At 45.7% G+C, this 26005-nt stretch overlaps 1 protein-coding gene across 1 annotated transcript in view; it reads right to left on the bottom strand.

Annotated features, from left to right (window-relative positions):
- MOB1B (MOB kinase activator 1B) overlaps window positions 1-23190 on the bottom strand; it is a 94089-nt gene extending 70899 nt beyond the window's left edge. Inside the window, exon 1 of the mRNA XM_014607382.3 lies at window positions 23106-23190. Coding sequence (XP_014462868.1) covers window positions 23106-23119 — 14 coding nt within the window. The 5' untranslated portion in view covers window positions 23120-23190. The remainder of the gene's footprint in view (window positions 1-23105) is intronic.
- Between the last annotated feature and the right edge of the window lie 2815 nt (window positions 23191-26005).

A 26005-nucleotide genomic window follows, 5' to 3' on the forward strand; every position in this document is an offset into this window, starting at 1 on the left:
AAAAAAAACTTTATTGGTGCACCCCTAAAGGAGGCAAAAGTCGGGTTGGGTCCTGCAAGGATCTGTACTGGTTCCAGTTTTATTTAACATTTTCTTTGATGCTAGACTTTAGGAAAGCTGATTTCAACGAACTCAGGCGATTAGTCAAGAACGTACTGCAGAGTAGGAGTTTTGAAGAGATGGGAGCCCAGGAAGGCTGGCTGTGCCTGAAGGAAATGATCCTTCGGGCACAGAGGGAGACGATCCCGATGCGAAGAAAAAGAGGGAAAGGGGCCAAGAGGCTTCCTTGGCTGACCAGAGAAATCCAGGACAGTCTGTGGACTAAAAGGGGAGCATATAAAAAGTGGAAACGGGGAGAGATTACCAAAGAGGAGTATACCTCCTCTGCTCACACTTGTAGGGAGGCAGTTAGACAGGCCAAAGCTACCATGAAGCTGAGAATGGCATCCCAAGTAAAGGATAACAAAAAATTGTTTTTTAGATATATAGGGAGTAAAAGGCCAGCCCAGGGTGGAATAGAACCCCTACTAAGTGGGCAGAAGCACCTGGTGACGGACAGGGGGGACAAGGCTGAACTCCTCAACGAGTTCTTTGCCTCAGTGTTCCTAAGTGAGGGGCAGGACAAGGCTCTCACTGGGATTGTAGAGAGGCAGCAGCAAGGCACCAGACTGCCATGCGTAGACCCTGAGATGGTGCAGAGTCACTTGGAAGAACTGGATGCCTTTAAGTCGGCAGGCCCGGATGAGCTCCATCCAAGGGTGCTGAAGGCACTGGCTGACGTCATTGCACAGCCACTGGCGGGAATATTTGAACGCTCGTGGCACACGGGCCAGGTCCTGGAGGACTGGAAAAGGGCCAGTGTGGTCCCCACTTTCAAGAAGGGGAGGAAGGAGGACCCAAGCAACTATAGGCCAGTCCGTCTCACCTCCATCCTAGGCAAAGTCTTCGAAAAAATTATCAAGGCTCACATTTGCGAGAGCCTGGCAGGACAAATTATGCTGAGGGGGAACCAGCACGGGTTCATAGCAGGTAGATCATGTCTGACCAATCTAGTCTCTTTTTATGACCAGGTTACAAAACGCCTGGACACAGGAGTAGGGGTTGAGGTCGTATACTTAGACTTCAGGAAGGCCTTCGATAAGGTATCCCACACCATACTAGTAAACAAGTTAAGAGGCTGTGACTAGGATGACTACACAGTCCGGTGGGTGGCGAATTGGCTAGAGGGTCGCACCCAGACAGTCGTAGTGGATGGGTCAGTATTGACTTGGAAGGGTGTGGGCAGTGGGGTCCCGCAGGGCTCGGTCCTTGGACCAATACTCTTCAATATCTTCATCAGCGACTTGGACGAGGGAGTGAAGTGTACTCTGTCCAAGTTTGCGGATGACACAAAACTGTGGGGAGAAGTGGACACGCCGGAGGGCAGGGAACAACTACAAGCAGACCTGGACAGGTTGGACATGTGGGAGGAAAACAACAGAATGCAATTCAACAAAGAGAAATGCAAAGTGCTGCACCTAGGGAGGAAAAATGTCCAGCATACCTACTGCCTAGGGAATGACCTGCTTGGTGGAACGGAAGCGGAAAGGGATCTTGGAGTCCTAGCAGACTCCAAGATGAACACAAGTCAGCAGTGTGACGAAGCTATCAGAAAAGCTAATGGCACTTCATCGTGCATCAGCAGATGCATGACGAACAGATCCAAGGAGGTGATACTTCCCCTCTATCGGGCGCTGGTCAGACAGCAGTTGGAATACTGCGTGCAGTTTTGGGCGCCACACTTCAAGAGGGATGCAGATAACCTGGAGAGGGTCCAGAGAAGGGCTACTCATACAGTTAAGGGCTTGCAGGCCAAGCCCTATGATGAGAGACTGGGGCACCTGGACCTCTTCAGCCTCCACAAGAGAAGGTTGAGAGGCGACCTTGTGGCTGCCTATAAGTTCATCACAGGGACACAGAAGGGAATTGGTGAGGTTTTATTCACCAAGGCGCCCCCGGGGGTTGCAAGAAATAATGGCCACAAGCTAGCAGAGAGCAGATTTAGACTAGACATTAGGAAGAACTTCTTCACAGTTAGAGTGGCCAAGGTCTGGAATGGGCTCCCAGGGGAGGTGGTGCTCTCCCCTACCCTGGGGGTCTTCAAGAGGAGGTTAGATAGGCATCTAGCTGGGGTCATCTGAACCCAGCACTCTTTCCTGCCTATGCAGGGGGTCAGACTCGATGATCTATTGAGGTCCCTTCCGACCCTAGCATCTATGAATCTATGACTTAGAAATGGGGGTTCACAGTGAAATCTTCAAGTTTGCAGATTATGCTAAATTATTCCAGGTAATCAACTCCCAAAGTGACAGAGAGGAGGCAGAAAGATTTTACCAGTCTGAACAGGCAAAAAGACAGACAGACAAACTTCAGTGTCGACAAGTGCAAGGTAATGCCCCTAGGGAAAATAACCTCAACTATACATACATAAAGCCGAGTTCTGAACTAGCTGTTACAACTCAGGAGAAAGAACGTGTAGTTTTTAGAGAACTATTTACAAATATGTCAGTTCAATATGCAGCAGTGACCAGAAAAATCTAATAAAACGTTGGGCATCATTAACAAGGAAACTGAAAACTAAATGGAGACCATCATGCATTCTCAATGCACTCAGGCGATTAGTCAAGGAAGCACTGCAGAGTAGGAGTTTTGAAAGGATGGGAGCCCAAGAAGGGTGGCTGTGCCTAAAGGAAATGATCCTTCGGGCACAAAGCAAGACGATCCCCAAGCGAGGCAAAAAAGGGAAAGGGGCCAGAAGGCTTCCATGGCTGACCAGAGAAATCCAGGGCAGCCTAAGGGCCAAAAGGGGAGCACATAAAAAGTGGAAACAGGGTGAGATCACTAAAGATGAATATACCTCCTCTGCTCGTGCTTGTAGGGAGGCAGTTAGGCGGGCCAAAGCTACCATGGAGCTGAGGATGGCAACCCAAGTAAAAGACAACAAGAAATTGTTTTTTAGATATATTGGGAGTAAAAGGAAGGCCCAGGGAGGAATAGGACCACTGCTAAATGGGCAGAAACAATTGGTGACGGACAGGGGGGACAAGGCTGAACTCCTCAACGAGTTCTTTGCCTCAGTGTTCCTAAGTGAGGGGCACAACAAGTCTCTCACTGGGGTTGTAGAGAGGCAGCAGCAAGGCACCAGACTTCCATACGTAGATCCTGAGGTGGTGCAGACTCACTTGGAAGAAATGGATGCCTTTAAGTCGGCAGGCCCGGATGGGCTCCATCCGAGGGTGCTGAAGGCACTGGCCGACATCACTGCAGAGCCACTGGCGGGAATATTCGAACGCTCGTGGCGCGCGGGCCAAGTCCCGGAGGACTGGAAAAGGGCTAACGTGGTCCCCATTTTCAAAAAGGGGAGGAAGGAGGACCCGGGCAACTATAGGCCAGTCACAGTCTCACCTCCATCCTTGGCAAAGTCTTTGAAAAAATTATCAAGGCTCACATTTGTGAGAGCCCGGCAGGGCAGATTATGCTGAGGGGAAACCAGCACGGGTTTGTGGCGGGCAGATCGTGCCTGACCAACCTAGTCTCTTTCTATGACCAGGTTACGAAACGCCTGGACACAGGAGGAGGGGTGGATGTCATATACTTAGACTTCAGGAAGGCCTTCGATACGGTATCCCACCCCATACTGGTGAACAAGTTAAGAGGCTGTGACGTGGATGACTGCACAGTCCGGTGGGTGGCGAATTGGCTAGAGGGTCGCACCCAAAGAGTCGTGGTAGATGGGTCGGTCTCGACCTGGAAGGGTGTGGGCAGTGGGGTCCCGCAGGGCTCGGTCCTTGGACCGATACTCTTTAATGTCTTCATCAGCGACTTGGACAAGGGAGTCAAATGTACTCTGTCCAAGTTTGCAGATGACACAAAGCTATGGGGAGAAGTGGACACGCCGGAGGGCAGGGAACAGCTGCAGGCAGACCTGGATAGGTTGGACAAGTGGGCAGAAAACAACAGGATGCAGTTCAACAAGGAGAAATGCAAAGTGCTGCACCTAGGGAGGAAAAATGTCCAGCACACCTACAGCCTAGGGAATGACCTGCTGGGTGGCACAGAGGTGGAAAGGGATCTCGGAGTCCTAGTGGACTCCAAGATGAACATGAGCCGGCAGTGTGACGAAGCCATCAGAAAAGCCAATGGTACTTTATCGTGCATCAGCAGATGCATGACGAATAGGTCCAAGGAGGTGATACTTCCCCTCTATAGGGCGCTGGTCAGACCGCAGTTGGAGTACTGCGTGCAATTCTGGGCGCCACACTTCAAAAAGGATGCGGATAACCTGGAGAGGGTCCGGAGAAGGGCAACTCGTATGGTCAAGGGCCTGCAGACCAAGCCCTACGAGGAGAGACTAGAGAAACTGGACCTTTTCAGCCTCCGCAAGAGAAGGTTGAGAGGCGACCTTGTGGCTGCCTATAAGTTCATCACGGGGGCACAGAAGGGAATTGGTGAGGTTTTATTCACCAAGGCGCCCCCGGGGGTTACAAGAAACAATGGCCACAAGCTAGCAGAGAGCAGGTTTAGATTGGACATTAGGAAGAACTTCTTCACAGTTCAAGTGGCCAAGGTCTGGAACAGGCTCCCAAGGGAGGTGGTGCTCTCCCCTACCCTGGGGGTCTTCAAGAGGAGGTTAGATGAGAATCTAGCTGGGGTCATCTAGACCCAGCACTCTTTCCTGCTTATGCAGGGGGTCGGACTCGATGATCTATTGAGGTCCCTTCCGACCCTAACATCTATGAATCTATCCCGTTACACAATTCCATGGTGCACCTATATCTTCTATACTCTGTGCCATTCTGGTCTCTGCATCTCAAAAAGGATGTAATAGAATAGGAAAAGGTAGAGAAGGGCAACCAAAATGACCAGGTGTATGGAGCAGCTGCCATGACAAGAGATACTGAAAATGCTAAGACTTTTCAGTTTAGAAAGAAGGAAGTTGAGTGGGGATATGATAGAGGCCTATAAAGTCATGAAGGGTGTGGACCAAGCAGATAGGGAACTGTTATTCACCATGACCCATAATACTAGACCAAGGGGGCACCCACTGGACTCACCTATATAACTAACAAAAGGAAGCAGTACTCTCCCCCTCCACCCCCCACACACAAACTGTAATTAACTTGTATAGTTAACTGCCACAGGAGGTGGTAGAGACAGATAGTACAGCCAGGTCCAAAAAAGGGACTAGACTAGTTAATGGATGACAGATCTATTAATAACTGTTGAACAGAAGGGCTGGAGATGTTTCCTCTGGCATCACTAAACCAAAAACAGTGGATGCCAGGGAAAGTAATGAACAGGAGAGAGATCACTCTAGAGATATCCAGTTCAATGATCTCCTTCTAAAGCATCCACTTCTGACACTGCCAGAGACAGGATACTGGGTAGATGGACCATAGCTCTGACCCAGTATGGTAAGATTCACGCGTGTACTTGAACACTGTATTGTTTTTACTGGACACTAATCTACCGTGCTTTCCCCTTTATGGAAAGGGAACAGAATGCAATTATAACAGACCATGACAAAAGGTCTAGGTGTCAGTGAGAAGTGGGTCATCTTGCTCTATGAATCCTGAGGCCATTATGTGTGCAGTTCTTCCCAGTGGCAGACTGAAATTAGCTGTCAATAAATTACAGCCCTGTGACAAAACAGTACATTTATCATGTTATATTAAGGTGCCAATAACATGCACAGTGCCATACCAAACCTGAAGGAAAACAGCCTCATCGGTGCTAATGTACAATACAAGTATCAGAGAATACAGTTCTATCAAAAGGGGTTACAGGGCAGGGCAATTATTTTAGCTGGAAGGCCACTTAATGAGTTCTGGTGTCCTCTCAACAGCCACATCTCCTTCTCTTCCCCTCCCACCCTGGAGACAGAGTGAGGATGGGGGTTGGGGCATGCTACTTCTCTTACCTCCCCCCAAAGCTGTAGCATACTCTGATCCTCTCTCCCTCCCTCTCCTCCCCACTGCCCAGAGCTATAGCATGCTCCAATCTCCATCCACAACCTGGAACCTACCAGCCCAATCTGCAGTTTATGCCACCACCCATCCAGCACAGCAAAAGCAGGCCCAAATGGACACTGGCATCAGCTGCGTGTGCGGGCCGGGCGCGAGGCGCGGCCCATCTTTGCGCACACGGGCTGTGGCCAGCAGCCCGGGCACGCGGGGTCGGAGAAGACCGGAGGCAAGCTAGAATTAGTTACGGACGCGTAGTGGTTGATTTAAAGATTGTTTACTTACACCAAAGGTGGTCGTGGTATAGGCTGGACAGTTTTCCAGGCATAGCTCCGCTTAAATCCTCATTTGAGGATTACAACAAATTCGCTCTCTCCAACGGAGTTGTTGAAGCTCCGTGGGTTCGTTTCAAATTCGCTCTCTCCAACGGAGTTGTTGAAGCTCCATGGGTTCGTTTCTTTTGTTCCAGGAAGGGATACGTCTAGGAATTTATCGGCGATGGGGAGAGGCCAGAGACTGTTCAGGCCTCTGTTGCCTTTTAAGAAATACGTTGGGTCCGTAAGGATCCACAGCGCTTAGAGATCTTCACACAGCGTGAAGTCTCCTCCTCCTGGTGTTCGCGGAGTTCTCCAACTTGGGCGGAAACCACTCAAGCTCTTTATACGGCTAGCAAGCCAATCGCTAGCTGCCATGTATGCATAATTTCACGTGAACCAATAATGTGGTTCGAATTTTAATACAAATGGCGGGAACTCTTTGCACCGAGCATTTCTTAGATGCAAAAAGAAATGCACCATGCAAAGAAAGCTACAAATTGGTGGGAAATTCTCCGTTGCACCGGGGTTCTCTTCTGCAGCAGAAAACTTTACCGTGCAAAGAAGCTGCAATTTAGCGGGAAAATAGTTTAGCAGTGCCGAAGCACACACAAAACAAAAACCACAACTTTGGGTTGTGACACTGCGAATGCGCCCGAAAGTTTCCAAGTCAGGGATAGGGATCAGGGCATCTGCCCAGGGCCACAGCAGTGGCATCAGCACCGGGCAGAAGCAGTCGCACCCACTTACCTGGTGCAGTGGAAATAGCCCCACGCACCAGCCCGGCACCATGTGGTGGCTGGACCCAGCCACTCATGGGCTAGAATAGATTCTATGAGTTGGTGGCCTCCCCACTGGACACCAGGTATAATCAACTGGTGAGCTACATCCAGTCCACAGGACATATTTTGCCCACCCCTGGGTTACATGACAGATGAGCAGAGAAATAAAGTTTAAGAGTAAAACAGGTCTTGGCTGTTTATTTCTTCTGAGTTTATCATTTAAAAACTTACAGACATCAAGAGGTCTTGAAGTCAGTTCTAAAAAGAGTCAGCTGGAGGGAGGCTGCCTGGCACCAGAAACTGGGAAAGAATCCCAGGCAAAAGTACGGCAAAGATGACAGTAGCAAGAGAGAGTTGCATGGATGAAAATGGGGAGCGAGATACAGGTGGGGTTGGGTATTTGACCAGTCAAAAAAATTCTTGGTCAACTGACCAGTCAAATATTGTCAAATAATGGTTAAATACTATAATCATTCATTTATTAGAACACTGAAGACAGACTTAATTTTTAGTAGGTTAGATATTTATGTCAATTAAAAAGCAAACAAACAAGTTTGTTAGCTGTCATTATAAAACAGTTACATTACGTTATAAGAAAACTGAACGCATTTCTATAATTATCAATGTTAGGTAAACATAAGTGTAAAATCAAGACTAAAGAGTTTTTTTCCTTGGTTTCTATCCTGAAATCCCAGGATCAACCTGAACAGTTACAAAAAAAACCACAGAAATAACACACAGAGCAACTGTAAAAAACATTAGTTGTTAAAATGCAGTTATGGTAAGGCAGCAGCCCCCCTTTTCAAGCATTTTGTTGCTTGCATTTGAAGATGCCTGCAGTTACAGCAAATGACTAGTAGAAATGTATCTACACGGGGGTGGGCAAAATGCAGCCCACCAGGCCATTCTATCCAGCCCATGGGGCTGCTAAAAAAATGTAGAAAATTAATATTTATCTGACCTTCATGCGGCCCTCAATGGCTTGCCAAAAACCAGCCCTCCACCCAAAATAATTGCCTGCCCCTGATCTATGCTGCCGATTTGGTTGGTTCCTCCTTTAGCACAAAGTAGCTCCTGCAATGCCACATGGCTTAATGGCACGGAGAAGAAGAATGGCAGGACACGAACTCAAGAGAGAGGAGCAGGGAAGGGGGTGCTTACTCCTAAATGGAACATGCATATCCTGACTCCTGCAGGATGACAGCCATGGCACATAATCCTCCTGCCCTTGATAGCAAGTGACACTATAATTAATAAATGAGACAGGCTAGCACCTACACAAGGACATTTTTTATTTTATTCTTGACATTCGCTTTGAGAAGGCATCAAGAAGGAAAGAAGGTAAAGGGTCAGATCTGGTGAGCAGGGTCTAGAGCTATGTGCCAAGGTCAAACCTGGCATGCTAGGTCTGCCTGAGAGCCAACCCCAGGCACTGTCCCAATTCAGCACACAGTTAGGGAGTGGGCCTCCCCATGGGTCTGGAAATTTGGCAGTGGAGTGGGGAGGAGAGGGAGTGGTAGCAGCCTCCATTCACATAGATCTGGGCTGCCACTGCTCCATACAAACACCCTCCTCCCACTGTCAAATTTCCAGACCCACGGGGAGATTTTTTCATTGTATATAATTTTGTCACCCCCTAATTTTCCCCAGCTCATTTTGTGGGAAAAGGTGCAAAATATATGCAAGAAAATGTGGTACTTGACAAATTATTTTTATTTTTTGTAACTGCCAACTAATACAGGGCAGTCAATTGACAATGACTGGCCAATTGACTGGCTTGCCAAACCTATTAGTTATCACTTTCATTTCTGGGTCTTGAATGGATAGTTCTGCAAAAATCTAAAAACATTACTACTGCATTTAGCAATACAACACTTTAAATAATCCTTGGAGGTAAAATATTTAAGAGCAGAGGTTGGCAGAAAGTTATCTAACAGCAGAAATAGTGAGACCAAGTGTGGATTAATTTATTAAATATAACAAAGGGAAGCCACCAGAATGTGCTTATGAACCAAGTCTTTGACTGCAAAAGGAATCCTTAATGCTTAGTAAAAGAACATCTTGGTGGCTATTAAAATATTACTTGCTCTTTTTGTTTAAATTGAATAGTTAGGCTCACAGTAAGGTCAGAGTTCAGGTTATCCTAAGCATTTATTTGCAACTTACTCACTTTTGCTACTGAAGGTAGCAAATTCCTAGACAACAGAAGATTGTATCCCCAGGATACAAATAATGATCTCTGGAGGGATACTGCAAAACTCAGGGGGAAAAAAGAGATGCAATAAAAAGACAAGGAAAATAACTGAGGAGGTGGTAAACACAACTAAAATAGCCTGTATCATAGGAGGCATATAATAATAATAATAATGAAAGGAATGCATTAATGCCAAGGAGCAGTTGTGGACAGCAATAAAGGGGGACAGACAGACAAACTAGAAGGTAAATAAGTAAAACAGAAATGTCTTCACACAAAACATTTAATGGAAGTTTGGAGCCACATGCAGTTTAAGAGACAGCTAAATTATTTTGGTATGGGAGGGGAAGGAATATTTGTGAAGTTATATTGATGGTGATGTAGGTGAACATATTTTAGATCAAAAGGATCTTAGTGGGCCTTTTTCTTGTTCAGAAAAATAGAGAGAGGTTGAAAAGGGATCAGGGACAGAACAGACTTCTGAGTCATCAAGAACTAACTACTAAACATTTCAGAATAGTTCCAAAAAGAAAAATTCATTTTAAAATAAATATCCTAGTTATCAAAGCATGGAGTTGTTTGTCAATGCATTTGATTTTATAGAATGAAAAATTATTAAGTGCTGAGTCAATTTGTACATTTTAGACAGAAAGGACAACCTCTAATTTAACAAACATTTAGCTACAAGTGCTACAGTACATGGCCCAGAATGCGTTTCTCAGCCCTCTTCTGCGAGCAGTACTTTATCAGCTATTGAAAATACAATTTCTCACAGTGCTGACAGAGCATGTGAAAGTGGAACTGTGAAACTGGAAAAAATGTAAAAGACCCTGTATTACTAAATATGCAATTATATTCACATGAGCAGAATGCTACTAGCACCACTATCATGAAGGTGTTCTGAACATCCTCCACAGTAGCAGTATGACCTGTTGGCTGAACTAATAATGGAAATGTAGCACTGGGAAGAGACTGCAGTGCTATTTTGTTTGCAAACACAAGAAATTTGAGGAAAGAAAATTAAGGTAGACTTTTTTTTTTTTTTTTAGGAAAGTGGAAGTACAGAATTAAAATAGAGTTTCACTAAATAGTGACTGAAGCTTCCATTCAAGTGCCTCTCTAGATCTTCATCCGGTAAGTAATGTCTTTATCTGTGATACCCTACACCTAAAGCAATGATTTTCAACCAGGGTGCTGTACATAATGCAGTTAGGTATGCAAACACCTACGCGTGATTCACAAGGTAAACCTAGAAATTTAAAATAGGAATCCAGAGTCAGAAGCATTTCTGACCGGTTGTGATCTTTCCGAGTTCTTTGCAACAGAATTCCTTTATTATTTTTCTAGAGTTAAAAACCAAGTGAAAACAAAGAGCTGTCATTTCCCAAAGAATGCCTAGAGTCTAACAAGGTTAAAAAAAACACTGTCCTAGAGTATCTACACAGATTTAGTGCACAGGAAACACCTGATATACTAGCAGGGGGAGCACTGCTGGGCCCCTCTTGAGAAAGCAAATGTAGCCAAACACTTATGCCATAATACAAACAAAAAAAAAACAAACCAAATCATATGAAATGCAGCTCCTGTAAAAAAGTAAAGCAAAGGGATCTTTCTTGCAATCAGTGGGGGCACATCTACATGTTCCTTAGTGTGCCATAATTGACACTACTGCCCATTAGTGCAGACTGACTTTTTTTAGTGACGTTAACTTGCATTAAACTAAATCTACTCTGCATGAGCATGGGTTTTGCTTGCTGCACTAATGTGCAGTAGAATTAGTCTTCTGTGCATTAAGCATCTCATGTAGATGCACCCAGTTACATTTAAACTGGTCCATATGCACAGTGACTGACACAAAGCTTTAGGCAATTCAGACATAATCCCAGAAAGTAGCTATAAATAATTTCTTCATGAAAAGATGAACCAGACAAGAAGACTTGCTCAGGAAGGATTCCCACTACTGTCAAAAAGAAAAACTGGGAAGGGACATAAGAATTTTCTCATACGCATGGTTCTTAGATTCTACCCCCTTCTTCCCACCCCACCCCCATACCTTTTGATAGCTCAGCTTCTGATGAACCCCCTATGGGCACGTCCATACATGCAAGTATGCGTGCTTGCAGCTGCTCAAAAAGAAGTGGTGCAAATTTGAGATGGGCTTTTTACCTCAGCACACATGCCTGGACATGCACTTTGTTGAGGAGCAAATTGTGCCACTTGGGGCAAAATAACCCTGCCTAGCTCCTCCCGGATCTGCAGCCCCGGGGGAACTAGAGCCCTGGGCCAGCACCTGTGCTGTCCCCAGAAGTGTAAAAAGCTGCCCTGTCCTGGCCCAATTAATACAAGAGGCTGTCCTGTCAAGTAGCTCAGAGCTAATCACTCTCAGGAGCTTCTGAGGCGCAGCCAGTTGGTACCTGCAGACACTACCCCTTGTGCCAGCTGGACTGCTGAAGCAGCCCTGAGAGTTCTCTGCACCCTTTACCCACTGCAGCAGTCTGGCAGTGGGGGCTGCTGCCTGGCTGTGACCTGCTGCCACCTGCCAGACCCGGATGAGGCATCTGCCCCTCTGGGCCAGCTGCCAGCGGTCTGTGGCTAGAGTTGGCCTTTGTGTGGCACTACTGCCATACGTGTCCCCTGCCCAGCCATCTGGGCAGTTATCACCCAGAAGATGTTGCGGGTGTAGTGGCCTGCTTTGAACTGTCAAAGCATGTCCTCCTGGCCCCAACTGGCCAGGAGGTCAGCCACCTCCAGCTGGGTCCAAGGTGCCAGTTCTGAGCAGGCAGTGTCCTGCCACTTGCCTCCCTAGCAGGAATTCTGGTGTTCCCTATTTGAACACTGAAAAATCCCTGACAAAAATATCCCAAAGTCACTCTGTAAAATACCCCAAAATCCATGTTCCTTCACAATTAAAACAAAATACCGAGAGAGAGAGAGACAGAGACAAAGAGAGAGAGATCAGTTGGGAATGTTTTATAGATATATCTACAGTGTTAAAGCAATTTGGAAGACTACTAGTGTCTCTATAATCATAAAGTGAATTCTAAATATGTTTTATGAATTCATTAATACATGAAGATATGTTTTGCTGCCCACACAGGGACTACAGCCCCCCACCAACAGGGACTATAGCCCCCGCGCCCGCAGGGCCCATGTGCCCCACCCCCGCTTGTTCCCCAAGCCCCCTGGATTGCTGCCCCACCTGACCCCTTCCCCTGCTGGCTCCTGCAGCCACCCCCCCCCGATGACTGCCCCCCCAGCCCAAACCCCGCCCCCCCCGCTCCCCCAGACTCCCCAATGGCTGCCCCACCCAGCCCCAGCCCCCAAGGGCTGCCCCCCCAGCACTTAAAAAAAATAAAAAGCCTCTACTCACCGCAGCAGCAGGGGCTGTGGGGGCCCCAGGACCTCCTGGCAGAGACCCCCCCAGGCAGCACAGGGCAGCAGGGCCCAGGCTGGGGCTGCTGGGGCTGTCACCCGGCCCCACACTGTGGGGGGGGGGCCCTCAAGTGACCCTGATGGCAGCTGTAATGCTGGTAAGTGCCGTGGGGGGGGTTGGGTTCCCCCCCTCCCTCAGGATGCTGGGGTGGGGGGATGGAGCCAGGCAGGGAAGGGATCAGGGGGGCTCAGAGGGCAGGCAGGGCAAGGATCCCCCCCTTATGGTCCTCTCCCCCCTCCTCCAGCCCCCTGACCCTTTAACTGCCCTTAGAGTCTGGGCCCAGTTTCCCGCTGGCACGCTGCCTGCCCTGCATGGGCAGGCAGTGTGCTTCAGCACCAGGACAAGGGCTAACCATAGAGACGCTCTGGCAGCCAGAGCATCTCTGTGGAGGACCCAGCCTCCAGTTGCCTCAGGGTACAGTCCGGGACCGTGTCCTGCCCCGCTTTTTTCCCCTCTATGCGGTTTTTTGACCCCTGGATATCCAGGGGTCTAATTTTGCCCCTGTGGGGAACATTTTTTCATTCCTGCACATGCCTCTTGCAGCGTCTCAAAGGGGTTTGAGATGCTGCAAAAGGCACATGCGGACTTGTCTGGATGCTCCCCGTGCTCCTGAGAAGCAGAGGACAATGTTCAGGCTGCCTGGAAATATGTACAAGCAGCCCTTCTCAAGCGGTCATGAAATAAGTTACTTTAGAGCCCTGCTAGCCAGTTTTTTTACTGACACAAAATTGCTACAAGGAGCAGAAAATAGAAGAGTCTCATGCCAAAAAAAAAAAAGTCATTCCACAGGATGTCTCCAGAGAGCTATGTTGGAAAAACAACCAAAAAACAACACCCCCGCCCCCGCAAAGAACCACTATGAAAATGCAAAGCAAAATACTGAATTCCTCAATCCCACCAAATTTAAACTTAATGGAAAGAAAATAAAAGAGGTTTTGTTGGAGTGATGAAGTAATACTCAGCCATTGCCAGAAAGGGATTTTACAGCAACTGAGACAATGTAACTGATGACTTCCTTCTCTTTATAGTAAAGTTGCAGTTTATTTAGTTACTTATATTTTTTTGGTTTAAAGAACAAGGTCACTGCAGTCTAGCTTTACTAGGAAATTGCTTAATTAACACATAGACATGGTAAGGCATATGCCACCTTTCAGCTATTCTGTAGATCAAAAATGTATTAATATATCTTTAGCATCATAGCATCTTCCACTGTGAACTGCAGCAAAGACAGTCTCAGTAATGAAAACAGTTTCCTAGTTCCTTAGTTTTTAAAAATTAAAATAAAATGGCTATATTCTCCTCATTTTCTTTTTTTATTTACTGAAGAGTCATATTGGGCACTGTGCTCACATGTGAAATATTAATGGAGACCATAATAGTCCACTGGCCAGGAACCACAAAAAGATTTAAAAGTATAAGTGAAAGGATCACAGAGATTTGAGAACACAGGTAAAGCAGAATAACATATCCACTTTTGACACACAACATGTATGTCATACATATAACATATAACATACTACAACATATCCACTTACAACAGGCAGAAACCAAATTCCAATTGACAACCAGAATCAAGGACAATAAAAAGTCCTTCTTTAGATATGTAAGAAGTCAAATAAAAAATAAGGGAAGTATAGGGCCCCTGATGAACAAAGTGGGACAGCTGATAACCGACACCCAGGAGAAAACAGAACTCCTGAATGAATACTTTGCATCTGTATTCCACCTGTCCAAGGGTGTCAGCCTGCTTGACAGGATGCAAGATGATCAAGGTGGAGGATCACTCTCCCATAGTCAGCAAAGATCTTGTGGGGGGACACCTAGAGAGACTGGATATCTACAAGTCAGCAGGACCGAATGAAGTACACCCAAGAGCTCTAAAAGAATTGGCCGACATCATCGTGTGACTTATGGCACAGCTATTTAAGGACTCCTGGCACTTGGGAGAGGTCCCAGAAGACTGGGAGAGGGCCAGTGTGGTGTCTATCTTCAAGAAAGACAGAAAGGAGGACCCAGGGAATTACAGGCCAATCAAGTCTGACTTTAATCCCTGGTAAAATCCTGGGGGAAAAAAGTATCAAAGAATCCATTATTGATAGGCTAGCAGAGGGCAGTATTCTAAAGGACAGCCAACATGGCTTTATTATGGGCAGGTCATGCCTGACCAACCTCATTTCTTTCTACGATCACATAACTCGCCACCTGGATAAGGGAAATGAGGTTGATGTTATATACTTGGACTTCAAAAAGGCCTCTGACTTAAGTCTCCAATGATGAACTCATGGTAAAATTGGGAAAGTGGGGCTGACCTGGATAGGCTTGAGAGGTGGACGGATCATGACCTGATGATGTTTAACACAGAGAAATGTAAAGTGCTCCATCTGGGAAGGAATAATCTGCAACACACTTACAGGTTTGGTAGTGCTATGCTTGCCAGCACCACAACTGAAAGAGACCTGGGGATCATGATAGACCACAGAATGAACATAAGCCACCAATCCACTGGTGCAGCTGGCAGAGCAAATCAAACAATGGCATACATCTACCAATGCATCTCAAGCAAGACTAAGGATGTCATCCTCCCGCTCTACTCGGCCTTGGTGAGACCGTAGCTGGAATACTGTGTCCAATTCTGGGTGCCGCACTTCAGGAAGGATGTTGGAGAAGTGCTTGAGAGAGTCCAAAGGAGGCCATGTGTATGATTAGAAGTCTAGAGCGCAGGTCATACAAAGAGAGGCTGAAAGACATGGGACTGTTCAGCCTGGATAAAAGACGACTTAGAGGGGACTTGGTGACAGCCTATAAGTATATTAGGGGCATACATCAAGGCCTGGGAAAGCATCTGTTCACCAAGGCACCCCAGGGGAAGACAAGCAACAATGGAGACACACTGATTGATGATTACTTCAAATTGGACATAAGAAAAAACTTCTTTACCATTTGAGTGCTGAAGGTCTGGAACAGGCTCCCCCCAGAGGTGGTACAGTCACCTACCCTGGAAATCTTTAAACAACATCTTGATGCCCACCTTTCTGGGGTCATCTGATCCCAGCAGTCTTTCCTGTTCAAGTGCAGGGGGGCTGGGCCAGATGATTTTGTGAGGTCTCTTCCAGCCCCTAACATCTATGAATCTATGACACTGTACCATTAACATGCTCATGAAGCTTAAAACCACCATTTAATTTGTACCCATCCCCAATACCTCATTCCTATTGAAAAGAACAAAACACTGTACCTCTTTCAAAAGGTTTAAATTATAAGCTGCAGTGGTGTCTTGCTGCTACAATCCCATATTAGATGGTACTATTCTAAGTACTCAGAATTACTAAAACCATGAAAGATATGAAGGACAACTGGCAGGCATCCCTAAACTGAAGAACTGCTACCATCTCTTCCTCCTCCTACCTACTTTGGGGAAGGGCCAAGGCCCAGCCAAGGCACCGTCTTAGCCACCTGAACTTTGGGATAAGGACCCAGCTGGCCAGTAGGCCTCCCAGGACAAGTACCACCTACATGAGAGAGTGGAAAGAGGTATTTAGGTGTGAATAGGGGTTGGGAAGTGCAGTTGAGATAGGCCAGACAGTTTACTCTCCTGGGCAATAAGCAGAGAAGTAGGAGTGGGGGCAATGGAGTTTTAAAGTTCTGGGGTGTCTGTTGTTGCTTCTTGTCCTCTGGGTTATTGTCTTTTCTGCATGCTGCCCTGAGCCTTATTGCATAATAATTATTTTGAAATTATTATTTAGAAAAGTTATTATAAGCAGGATCAAATACAGACAATGCTGCACATATAAATCTTTCTTTTTGAAACCAGTCACAGCTTTTCTGTTCTCATTTAGCAGAAAAATATTTCAGAAAATAGTATATAGGCTCACTTAAGACAACAAAGATGGAATTAGAAATGAAGGAAAGAACAGCTGGAGCATAAAAGCACTCTTTCAGAAAGTAATTAAGATAGGGGATCTATAATGGTAGAAAGTTTATAAAAAGTTTCTACACTGAACAAATACATTTCTTTGTTAAGATTTGAATTTTTTTAAAATTAGTACTTCTTTATCCACAAGGTGAAAGTAAATATGAACACTCCAAGCCGCTTTATTCAGTCCTTCATTTGTGCCTCAGAAAATGGAATTTTAGATGCAAAATTCTTTCAAACAGCTTGAAACTTCAAATTTGCTGCAAGATGACAAGTATCAGGCCATAATTCTGCTATTCCCAAGGTGCAAATACTTCACATTGCACCTGATCACTGAAGTCATTATTCTGCCCACCCTGGCTTCCACATCCCACCAACAGTAACTTGAAGGAGAAGGAGCCCAGCTATGGTAGGCCTAAATTAATTTGCAGGAAAGACCATATAGTTGTTTACAAGACCACAGTTCCCTCTATCAAGAGGCATTTCAATTTTTATTTCTGTTTTGTGAAAGGGGGAAGATATAGACACTGGGAAGAAGGAAAATTCACAGCATCAGCACAAGTGTAAAACTGGAAAAAGTTTCCTAAAAAACTATTCTGATATCCCAAGGGATTAAAGGGGGGAGGAGGGGAGTAAAGAAAGGGTAAGGGTATATCAAGCATCTTAAAAAGGCATCAAGTGAGTCCAAGATTTGCAAAATAAACTATATAAAAAAATGGGACAAGTAGGAACATGAAGGCTTTATTTGGATTTTAATGACATGTTCATCTCTGTGGTTTCCAAAAGCTTTTGAGAAGTGGAATATCAAGAGACAGAAAATGGAAAAAAAAAGTAGCTGCCAGCCTTAAGGCAAATCCTCTGACTGAATATACTTGAGAGCAGGAGCTGAACACAGAAGCATTAAGTGATTTAGTGACATACCTGAAGTTACATAGCTTAAACAGTGTTAAACATAGGCTTCAGGTAAGAGGGTATATGTCAAGAACCCATATCCAATGACTTCCGTAACAAGAAAAAGCAACTTCCTGTGAAATTAGGAGTCACTGTTGGTTCCACAGGATACAGTCTTCTCCAAAGAGTCCACACAGCTCCTTTCCTTTACTTAGGACCCAGTAAAGGCTTTGCTGCACTGGGACTTGAAAAATCCACTTGTATGTAGGGAGTAAACAGCTTTTCCAGCTAAGCGCTCTCTGTTTCTACAGGATCTATGATTTCATCAGTTTCACTTCTCTTGAAAAAGGATGTTTCTAGCCTTTCTGGTTGCAAAGAAACCCTCTGAAACATGAATAGAGTGTAATCAATACAGTTCTGTCCTTTGGATTCTGCACAGGCTGAACAGATGGTCAGTTTTCACAACTGTTATTTGGCACTCTATGAACAGCCATGAAACTGATCAGCGCTGGATCAATTTCATTTAGCTACAAGGTAGAAAACCTATAAGATGCACCAGTGGAACAGACACCTGCCCTCAAAAATTTAAGTTGAATTTTATGCATCTCAAAGGCTCCCGCCCTCCCCCATTTCCTTCCCTTCTCTCCACTAGCAGTCTCGGATATTGGGGAGAGGCTTCAAATTTAACCAGATGCACAACAGGAAATTATAATTGTATAAAGGAACAATCTTTTAAAAGATATAAAACATCCTAGGAAGAAAGCCAAGCACCCAACCTCTTTGCTATCAGCTTGGGAGAGGCTTGGTTTTGTTCCTGGATAACAAGATCTATACAAATTCTAGATTGCAGGATGAGCACTTTGGGTAAAAGGAGCAAGTTATGTTTTTCAAGCTCTGGTATGCTCCTACCTTACCAAGGTAAGCTGCAGGAAAGTGGGGAAGCATGGAAAAAGGGAATGATCCTCTGAATTTGCAGTGATATCTTCCACTCTCTTCCTGCTCTCCCCCAACTCAAGGACCTTTTAATTGCAGAAAGAACTAAATACAGCATCCCCTGGAGCTGGTCAAACAGAAATGTTTGTGGAAAAAGTAAGTCTCCCTGACCTGTTAGGAAGGATCATTTATTAAATAATATTGCTATATGGCCAGGCTAAAATCCAGAAATGCTTTATATGCTAATGTAAAATATCTGTTAATAAAGATAAAATTAAGCATTTTATAATGCTCTGAGCCAAAATATACAAATGGTCTGTAAGCAAACATCTTTCACTTTTATTCTAACAGTTTGTGAACGCCTACACTTACATTTTCAAAGACTGAAAATCCAAAGCTCAGTTTGGAAGTGCCTGACAGTCTCCTGTGGGAGTCCTTGATAAAGAAGAGACAAATAGTATGTATTTCCAACTTTAAGTAGACAAGACAAGGAGTACTTCCACAACACTTGGACACCCTGCAACAAATGCTGTCTTACGATATTTCCTTCAGGCCAAAAAATATGGTCCAATTTAGAAACCGTTTTTAAGAAATAAATATTGCAAGGACTTGATTAACAATAGACTGACGACTTCTGGCAACCTTAAAAAAGTGAAATCAAGAGATTGAGCAGCCTGAGGAGTCACAAGGGTCATGGTGATTGTCAAACTAGACACTGATCTCAAGTATACCCATTCTGTAATTTACCCACCATGAAGTGTGTTTATGATTTTCATAATTATGTTTTTTTAATGGCAAAAGCTACTGATGGGAAGAAGAAGAGAGAGAAGCACATTACCACCTTTGTGAACTTCCTTTGTTATAAGGCAATCCCAAATGTAAAAGTTTTAAAGAAAAATCATTATACATCAGAAAGAAACAAAGGAAGATTATAAAATCCTCTTCTCTTAGTTTTCTCCTTGGTTTTCAGCAATTTTTATACCAATATTTACTAGCAGACTAGTAACATTTACAAGAGCATTTTGCACTGGTAAAATGTATACGGCTCATTCATTTTCACACCCAATTACCAATCCCTACAGGTCTTTGTCTTCAGAAATTCACTGTTGTCCATTTTCACTGTGTCCAATATTTTTTACTGTAAAAAAATACTGGAACTGCATATAAAGTCAATGGTCCAGTAATGTAATGAACTTACATGGTGTTAATGAAACATCTGCTAACTAGCAGGGGAAAAGCAGAGCTCTGAACAAAATGTAGAGTTTATTTTAAGAGTTAACTTTTTTGATACAGCCTCTTTACTAGGGAAGTTTTAGTAGTTCAGGACAACATAAGCATGTTGCCATATGGTACGCCTACCAGAGCTATCTTTAAATGTCTTCCTTAGAGATGAAGGCTATGTTTTCTGTAACTGCTGTAATTTCCCTTTAAAGGGACACTGTCAAACTAAGTTTCTAGAATAGAAATTTGTTTTCTAATCCAATGTTTGAGAAAACTACTTTTTAAAATATCTTGAATCTTTCTTTTAAAAAAAGAAAGATAAAGCAACTCACACAAAATAAAAATCAAGTGTTTTGCTACCCTGTCAGTGTTTTGAGTCTCTTTGGCAGGGTAAAAAATGCTTATACAAAGAAAACAGTGAAACTAAATATATACAAAGTCACTATAAAACAAAGCAGTGGACCAATTTTTCTTTTCTTCTTAATTCAGTAACTTCTCTCAAGACAGTAATTTTAGACATTATATATAAACAGCAACAGACAGAATTTTCCCAAAATAAATGTGATTTCAAACTTGAAGATGTTCCTTGATTTCTTTCTTTGTACGTTGATAAGAATCAACCCAATACATTTTCTCCTGACAGCTAACTATCCCCTAACAATAAAATGGAAAAACCCTGTCCCTGATCAATAAAAACTAAAGATACTCTGAATTTCTCTGAGATCTTTGGCTTCCTGAATAATTAAGTCCTGTACGAATATCAGTGTTGGATTACTGGAAAAAACAGTCAGCAAGGGAAAAAATGTGGCTTCTGATACTGTGCTTCAGTGGCAAACTTGAGAATTACAGAAAAGTTTCTGAAGATACAACCTGTACTCATACGTAAGGTTGGTGCAACACCATATGGTACGGTTACTAAAAGCATTCATAACAAAACCACTTCAGATGAATACAGAAAAAAAACCCCACAAAACACATAACCAGTTGGAGAAAGACAACACAGGTACGACTGGAGTGCAGAGTGGGGGGAAAAACACCACAAAAACCTACACCTTTGCTCCTGAACAGTGATCAATTTTCTTTATAAAGTTGTATCTGTACAAAAGTGCATTTGCTTTGTGGCATAAAATGCAACACTGGGCTACTGAATACATAAAAATGTTCATGTTATATAACAGTTTGCATATCTTTACAGATAACCAAGATAATAAATAGTTAACAAGCAAGCAAACAAAAATGTAAATTTTGAGTAAAACAAACACTAACCTTTTAAGGTAATATTTAAGAGGAAAAAAAGGAAAAAAATATTTGCCAAATAATTGTTTCTAGATCGTACAATCTGAAAGATAACCCTCAAAATGTTAATAAGTTGGGTCTGCAGACTCAGTAGGTAGCACAACTCCAATAGCTTAGCCAAGCCCATATGAATGGGTATCAAGATCACAGATGCAGCAGGACAAGACAAAACACTCGAAGCTAGGGAAAAATAGCAGAATAGCAGAGACATGCTTTAGCTGACCCCAAAAGCCAGAAGGCTCTGGAAAAAGAAATGAAACCATAAACTAATTTTTCCCTCGCAGCAGCTAGAAGAGGGTGGAGCATCATGTTTTTCAGAAAGCAATTGGCCAAATGCTGAGATTTATGAAGTTCTAACGCTCAAACCAGAATTCAAGGACAACATCCTGATAAAAATCCTGTCACCCTCACATCTACCAGCAAACAAGGAGTATAGTGTAGCTAGGCATTGCTTTGGATCAGTGGTTCTCAGCCTTTTTTGTACCAGGATCCATTTGTAAACATTGATAGCCAGTCCTAGCCCAGTGCCCCTCACTCCCGACCCATTGCCCCTAGACTCGTAGTGCGTGGGGCACGAGGGAGTCCCAAGCAGCCCCTCGCAGGCTGGAACTCTGCCAGCCTGCAAGGGAAAAGCTGCGGTTCCCCACATTTTGCTCCTTTAAAGGAGAATCCATTTTTAAAGTTTGTTGATCCATTTTTTGAGTTTGCTCACAACCCTTTCATGTATTGTTGTGGCCTATTTTGGGATCATGACCTGCAGGTTGAGAAATGCTGTTATAACACTGATATCATTGGAGGCTTAAACATATGCTTAAATTTAAGCACAAATGAGTCTTGTTGGATCAAGCCCCATGTGGAGTTTAACTATATGGGGGTGGCTTTTTCAGCTGCCATTTTCCCCATTTTTCCCTGGAGGGTACCCTCTGATTAGTCACTAGGTCACTGAACCCATTTACATTAATTGTCTTAAGTACCTTGTCTCCACTCCCAAGGGGAGGGAACAAAGTTCATTTAGTTCCACTCGGGTCCACAAAGCTAAATAGCAAAACCATAAGTCTTGTGATCTGTCATTATTTCCTATGGAAGCTTTGTATATATTTCCAGTAAACAACAGCCTTCTTATTAGCAACATCCATCCAGCCTGAATCCTCTTACCCCCTTGGCTTTATTGTAGTATATACATCTCCTGCATACAGAGTATCCGAGCCCAGACTTCAGTTTTAATTCCTAATGTTTACTACAGCAAAATAAGCTACGTTCACACACACCAGCCTCTATGCCTCATATTAAAAACCCATAGAGGAAAGAAAACACGGTGTTGGTTCCAGTCGAGGAGAGGAGAAAAGGGTCTCATTGTCTGGTACCTACACATTGCCGTTCCACAAACTGGCTCATAAATGCATCATCCGTACAGCCCCCCAACTACACCGCATTTCCTCACAAAGCAGGTACCCGTCCCTCCGATTCGGAGCAGGCTTGGCAGAAACACCATTTGAGAAGCTCTCCCTCTCCTCTCCATTAACAGGGGCAAGGGTTTGTTCTCTGTCACCTTGAAGGCCCCGCGCATTCGAGGGATTTTTTATTGTTTTTTTTAGCAGCGCACTGTCAAGCTCAAGGAGCAAAGTGTGGCCGCGCGCTTCCCCAGGGCGCAGACGGCCGGTGCCGTGCCCTCCCCGTGCCCCGAGACGCATGCGGACGGCTGGGGTCGTGGGCCCCGAGGAGTCACAAACTTCCCCTTGCAGAGACCCAGCTTTCCTGTGCTGGGCTTGGGGGAAGCCCGGCCATGGGGAGGCGAGCACGGGCCGCGGCGAAGCTGCACAGAGGCGTCGGCGGCCCGCTCTGCCCGCGGCCGGGACCGGGGCCGGCTCGGCGCCCGGACACAAAGCGGGGCCGCGGCCGCATTGTCCGAGTCGGGCTCCTCACAGGCGGCCCCAGCGCCGCGGGCTGGCGGGGCGACTGCCCGGCACTACGGCTGTCCGAGGCCCACGCCTCAGGGGGCGGGCGGCGGACAGAGGCTGCAGCAGGACCGCACGGCAGCCCAGGGCCGGCCGCGACCATTTCCTGCCGGCTGGAGAGGAGGGGAGGGACAGGCCGGGGCTGCCCCCTGCGGGGTGGGCGCTACTCACAATAAGAAGCTCATGGCGATGGCGGCAGAGCGGGCCCGGCGGCTCCCAGCGGCGGCGCAGGGCGGCGTGTGGGGGCGCCGCGGGGGCGGGGCGGGGCGGGGCGCGGACACCGGCCGCCCGGGGCCGCCTCCAGCCCCGCCCCGCCCCGCCCCCACGTTGCCCGGCACCCGCTCCACACGGGCCCGGGCCGGGCACCGCCGCTGCTCTTCCGCAACGTGCCGCCGCCGGCCCTGCTCGCTTCTCACCTACTCCAGACACCTGCCATCTCCAGCCCCGAGCCTTTCCCAAGCCCTGAACGTCCCCGTCCTTGACTGATGCCATCTTGGCCGAGATCTGCCCAAAACACCGCGGGTCTCTCCACTAGCACTGCTTCCTTCCTCACCCGCCCAGCACCCGCACCCCAAAGCCTTCATTAGCCCCATGGGCTGCTGCTAGGGGCGGCGCATGCTCCCCCCCACGTTGGGCTGTCCCCCAACGCCAACACCGGCTTCTGTGGGTGCTCACGGTCCCCAACGCTGACACCAGTTTCTGCGGGTGCCCCCCCAGACTCGGGGCACCAGTCACCTCTCCCACCTAAAGCCCCATCTACTTTTTTTTCCGAGAAAAAGACCTCACTGCCTTCTTCTTGCCATCTCTGAACTGCGGCCAGTCCTCCCCAGCTCCGATGCCTGTAGCACCACCTGCCAGTGGGAAAGTCTAGTCACCTGGGCAGTAGATTGGGATCCTGAACACCTCAGTTTGGTTCTCAGCGCAGTCACAAGGTTTCCATTTATCCTTAGGCAAGTCACTGAATCCCTGTCTCCCAGCCTCTCCTCTGCTACGTGGATAGGGCTTGTCATCTCTGTATTTCACAGAAGTGGGATTCTGAAGCTAAGGTCCACGAATCAGAATCACAGAGAAGCAGGGCTGGAGGAGACCTCCAGGGATCAGCACGACCAACCCCTGCCTGAGGCAGGACCATTCCTATCTAAACCATCTGATGTAAATCCATTGGACAGCCTGTCCAAAACTGCACAGTCAACCCTGACAATACGAGACATAACATCCTAACCTGCCACAGGTAAAGCAGGAGGGCCGAGGCAGCCAAGGTCCTGCTTCTGTAAAGGTTAATATACACTCAAGAGATCCCAGGAAGAGGGTTGTGCCCCCTGCTACAGAGAAAAGCAACACTGCCCCCCCAGCCCACACCAAACTGACCCTGGAAAATTCCTTCCTGACCCCAAATATAGTGATTGCTCTGATCCTGAGCAATGGTGCAAAACTCTCCAGCCAGGATCCTCCAGGTTTAAGTCCCACCAGGAGCACTGGCACACCACAGTCAAAATCCCCAGCCTTGGCTGCAGCCAACACTCAGTACCCCTGAAGAAGGCTTAAAAAACCCTGACCGGGTGGGGGGCAAAATTCCCTCCCAGCCCCATGCAGCAACCAGCAAAATGATTGTGAGGCAACGGGACACTGTGGGGACAAGTGAGGATTCTTTACAACAAATGGACTTATTAACTTATTTTGAGGCCCCATTTCCCACTCCGCACTTTCCACAAGACATCCAAACACTTTCCCATTCAAACTCTTTACCATCTTCCCATAGGCCTTTCTTAAAACTCAGAGTCCCTTTAAACCTCAGTGCTACCTCAAACACCAAATCCTTCTCAAAATATCCTATCTCCAACAGCAAGGTCTCCCAATGCCCACTTCTCCTAACACCTCAGTTCAGATCGTGTGGACTGAGAACATTATCATAGGAAGTTCAGATAAGCCTCTGAAATTATCCCATGTCGGCTTGTTTAGACCCCAAGTGTAGGCCCCTTTGCTAGGCAACCTTCCTGTTTAATAGAGCAATGCACTAGAGCTGCTGGGTACATTTACACTTACGAGCAGTTGCAGGACAATCATGAAAAATACATAATGTTATACTGTAGCCTAGCTGTGCTCCCTCACTCCCAAAGGGAATTTAATAACACATTGATATCCTGGGAGCTAAGTTTGCAGGACATAGGAATGCATTATTTTTCCTCTATAGCACCAGGTACTTCAGAAATATTTATGATGCCTCATAGATTCCTTTATGAGATAAGTAAATAATATTATCTCCATTTTGCTGGTAGGGAAGCTATAGCACAGAAAGGTTGAGGTACTTGTTCAAAGGAATTCTGTGCATTTCTGCTCTACTACATTTATGATACTGTCTCCTTTTCTACATAAAGACATCAAAATGGCTTTAAAAAAATTAACCAAGCCAGCAAACCCAGGTTAGCAGGCAATCTTGAACCAAATCAGCAAAAGCCAGGAGCCAGTTAGGACCACACCTCTGAATTAAAGATAAGGGAGTTACAACATACTTCAGTTTGTGCAAACTGATTCCTGCCTTGAGGCTCTGGGCAAACTGCCAATACTGCCTTTACCTGACCCATGCCTTAATGATTTTTCCCCTAAAGAAGCACGGAGGGGGAGTGTGTTCCCCTATTTACAGGGGGTTTATGCGCACACACATGAGTATGTATGTATGTACATATGCATGTTTGTGTGCATGCGCACACATACGTGCGTGCGCGCGCACACACACACACACACACACACCCCTTTTCAAGTAATAAATGCAATCATAGTATTTGATTGCAAGAGGAACTAGATTGAATCATGGTTTCTTTAAAGAGAGCCACTCCTTTGAGATGCTAGATGGGAACTGAGGGTGCATAAAATATCTCAAGAGGTGCCCAGTAGCTCAAAAAATATAGATCAAAGCACTGAAGAATAGCATCAAGTTACATTTTGGATCTCTATGAAATATGTCTTGGGTCTCTCTCCCTTCTATAACAATTTGTCTAACTCAGGAATGAGGCTCCCATTGTCTTGTGGGTTTCTCACTCAGTTGCTGCATCTGTTCTAGTGTAAGCCAAAAA

The sequence above is a fragment of the Alligator mississippiensis genome, chromosome 2, assembly GCF_030867095.1.
Source record: "Alligator mississippiensis isolate rAllMis1 chromosome 2, rAllMis1, whole genome shotgun sequence".
Taxonomy (NCBI): domain Eukaryota; kingdom Metazoa; phylum Chordata; order Crocodylia; family Alligatoridae; genus Alligator; species Alligator mississippiensis.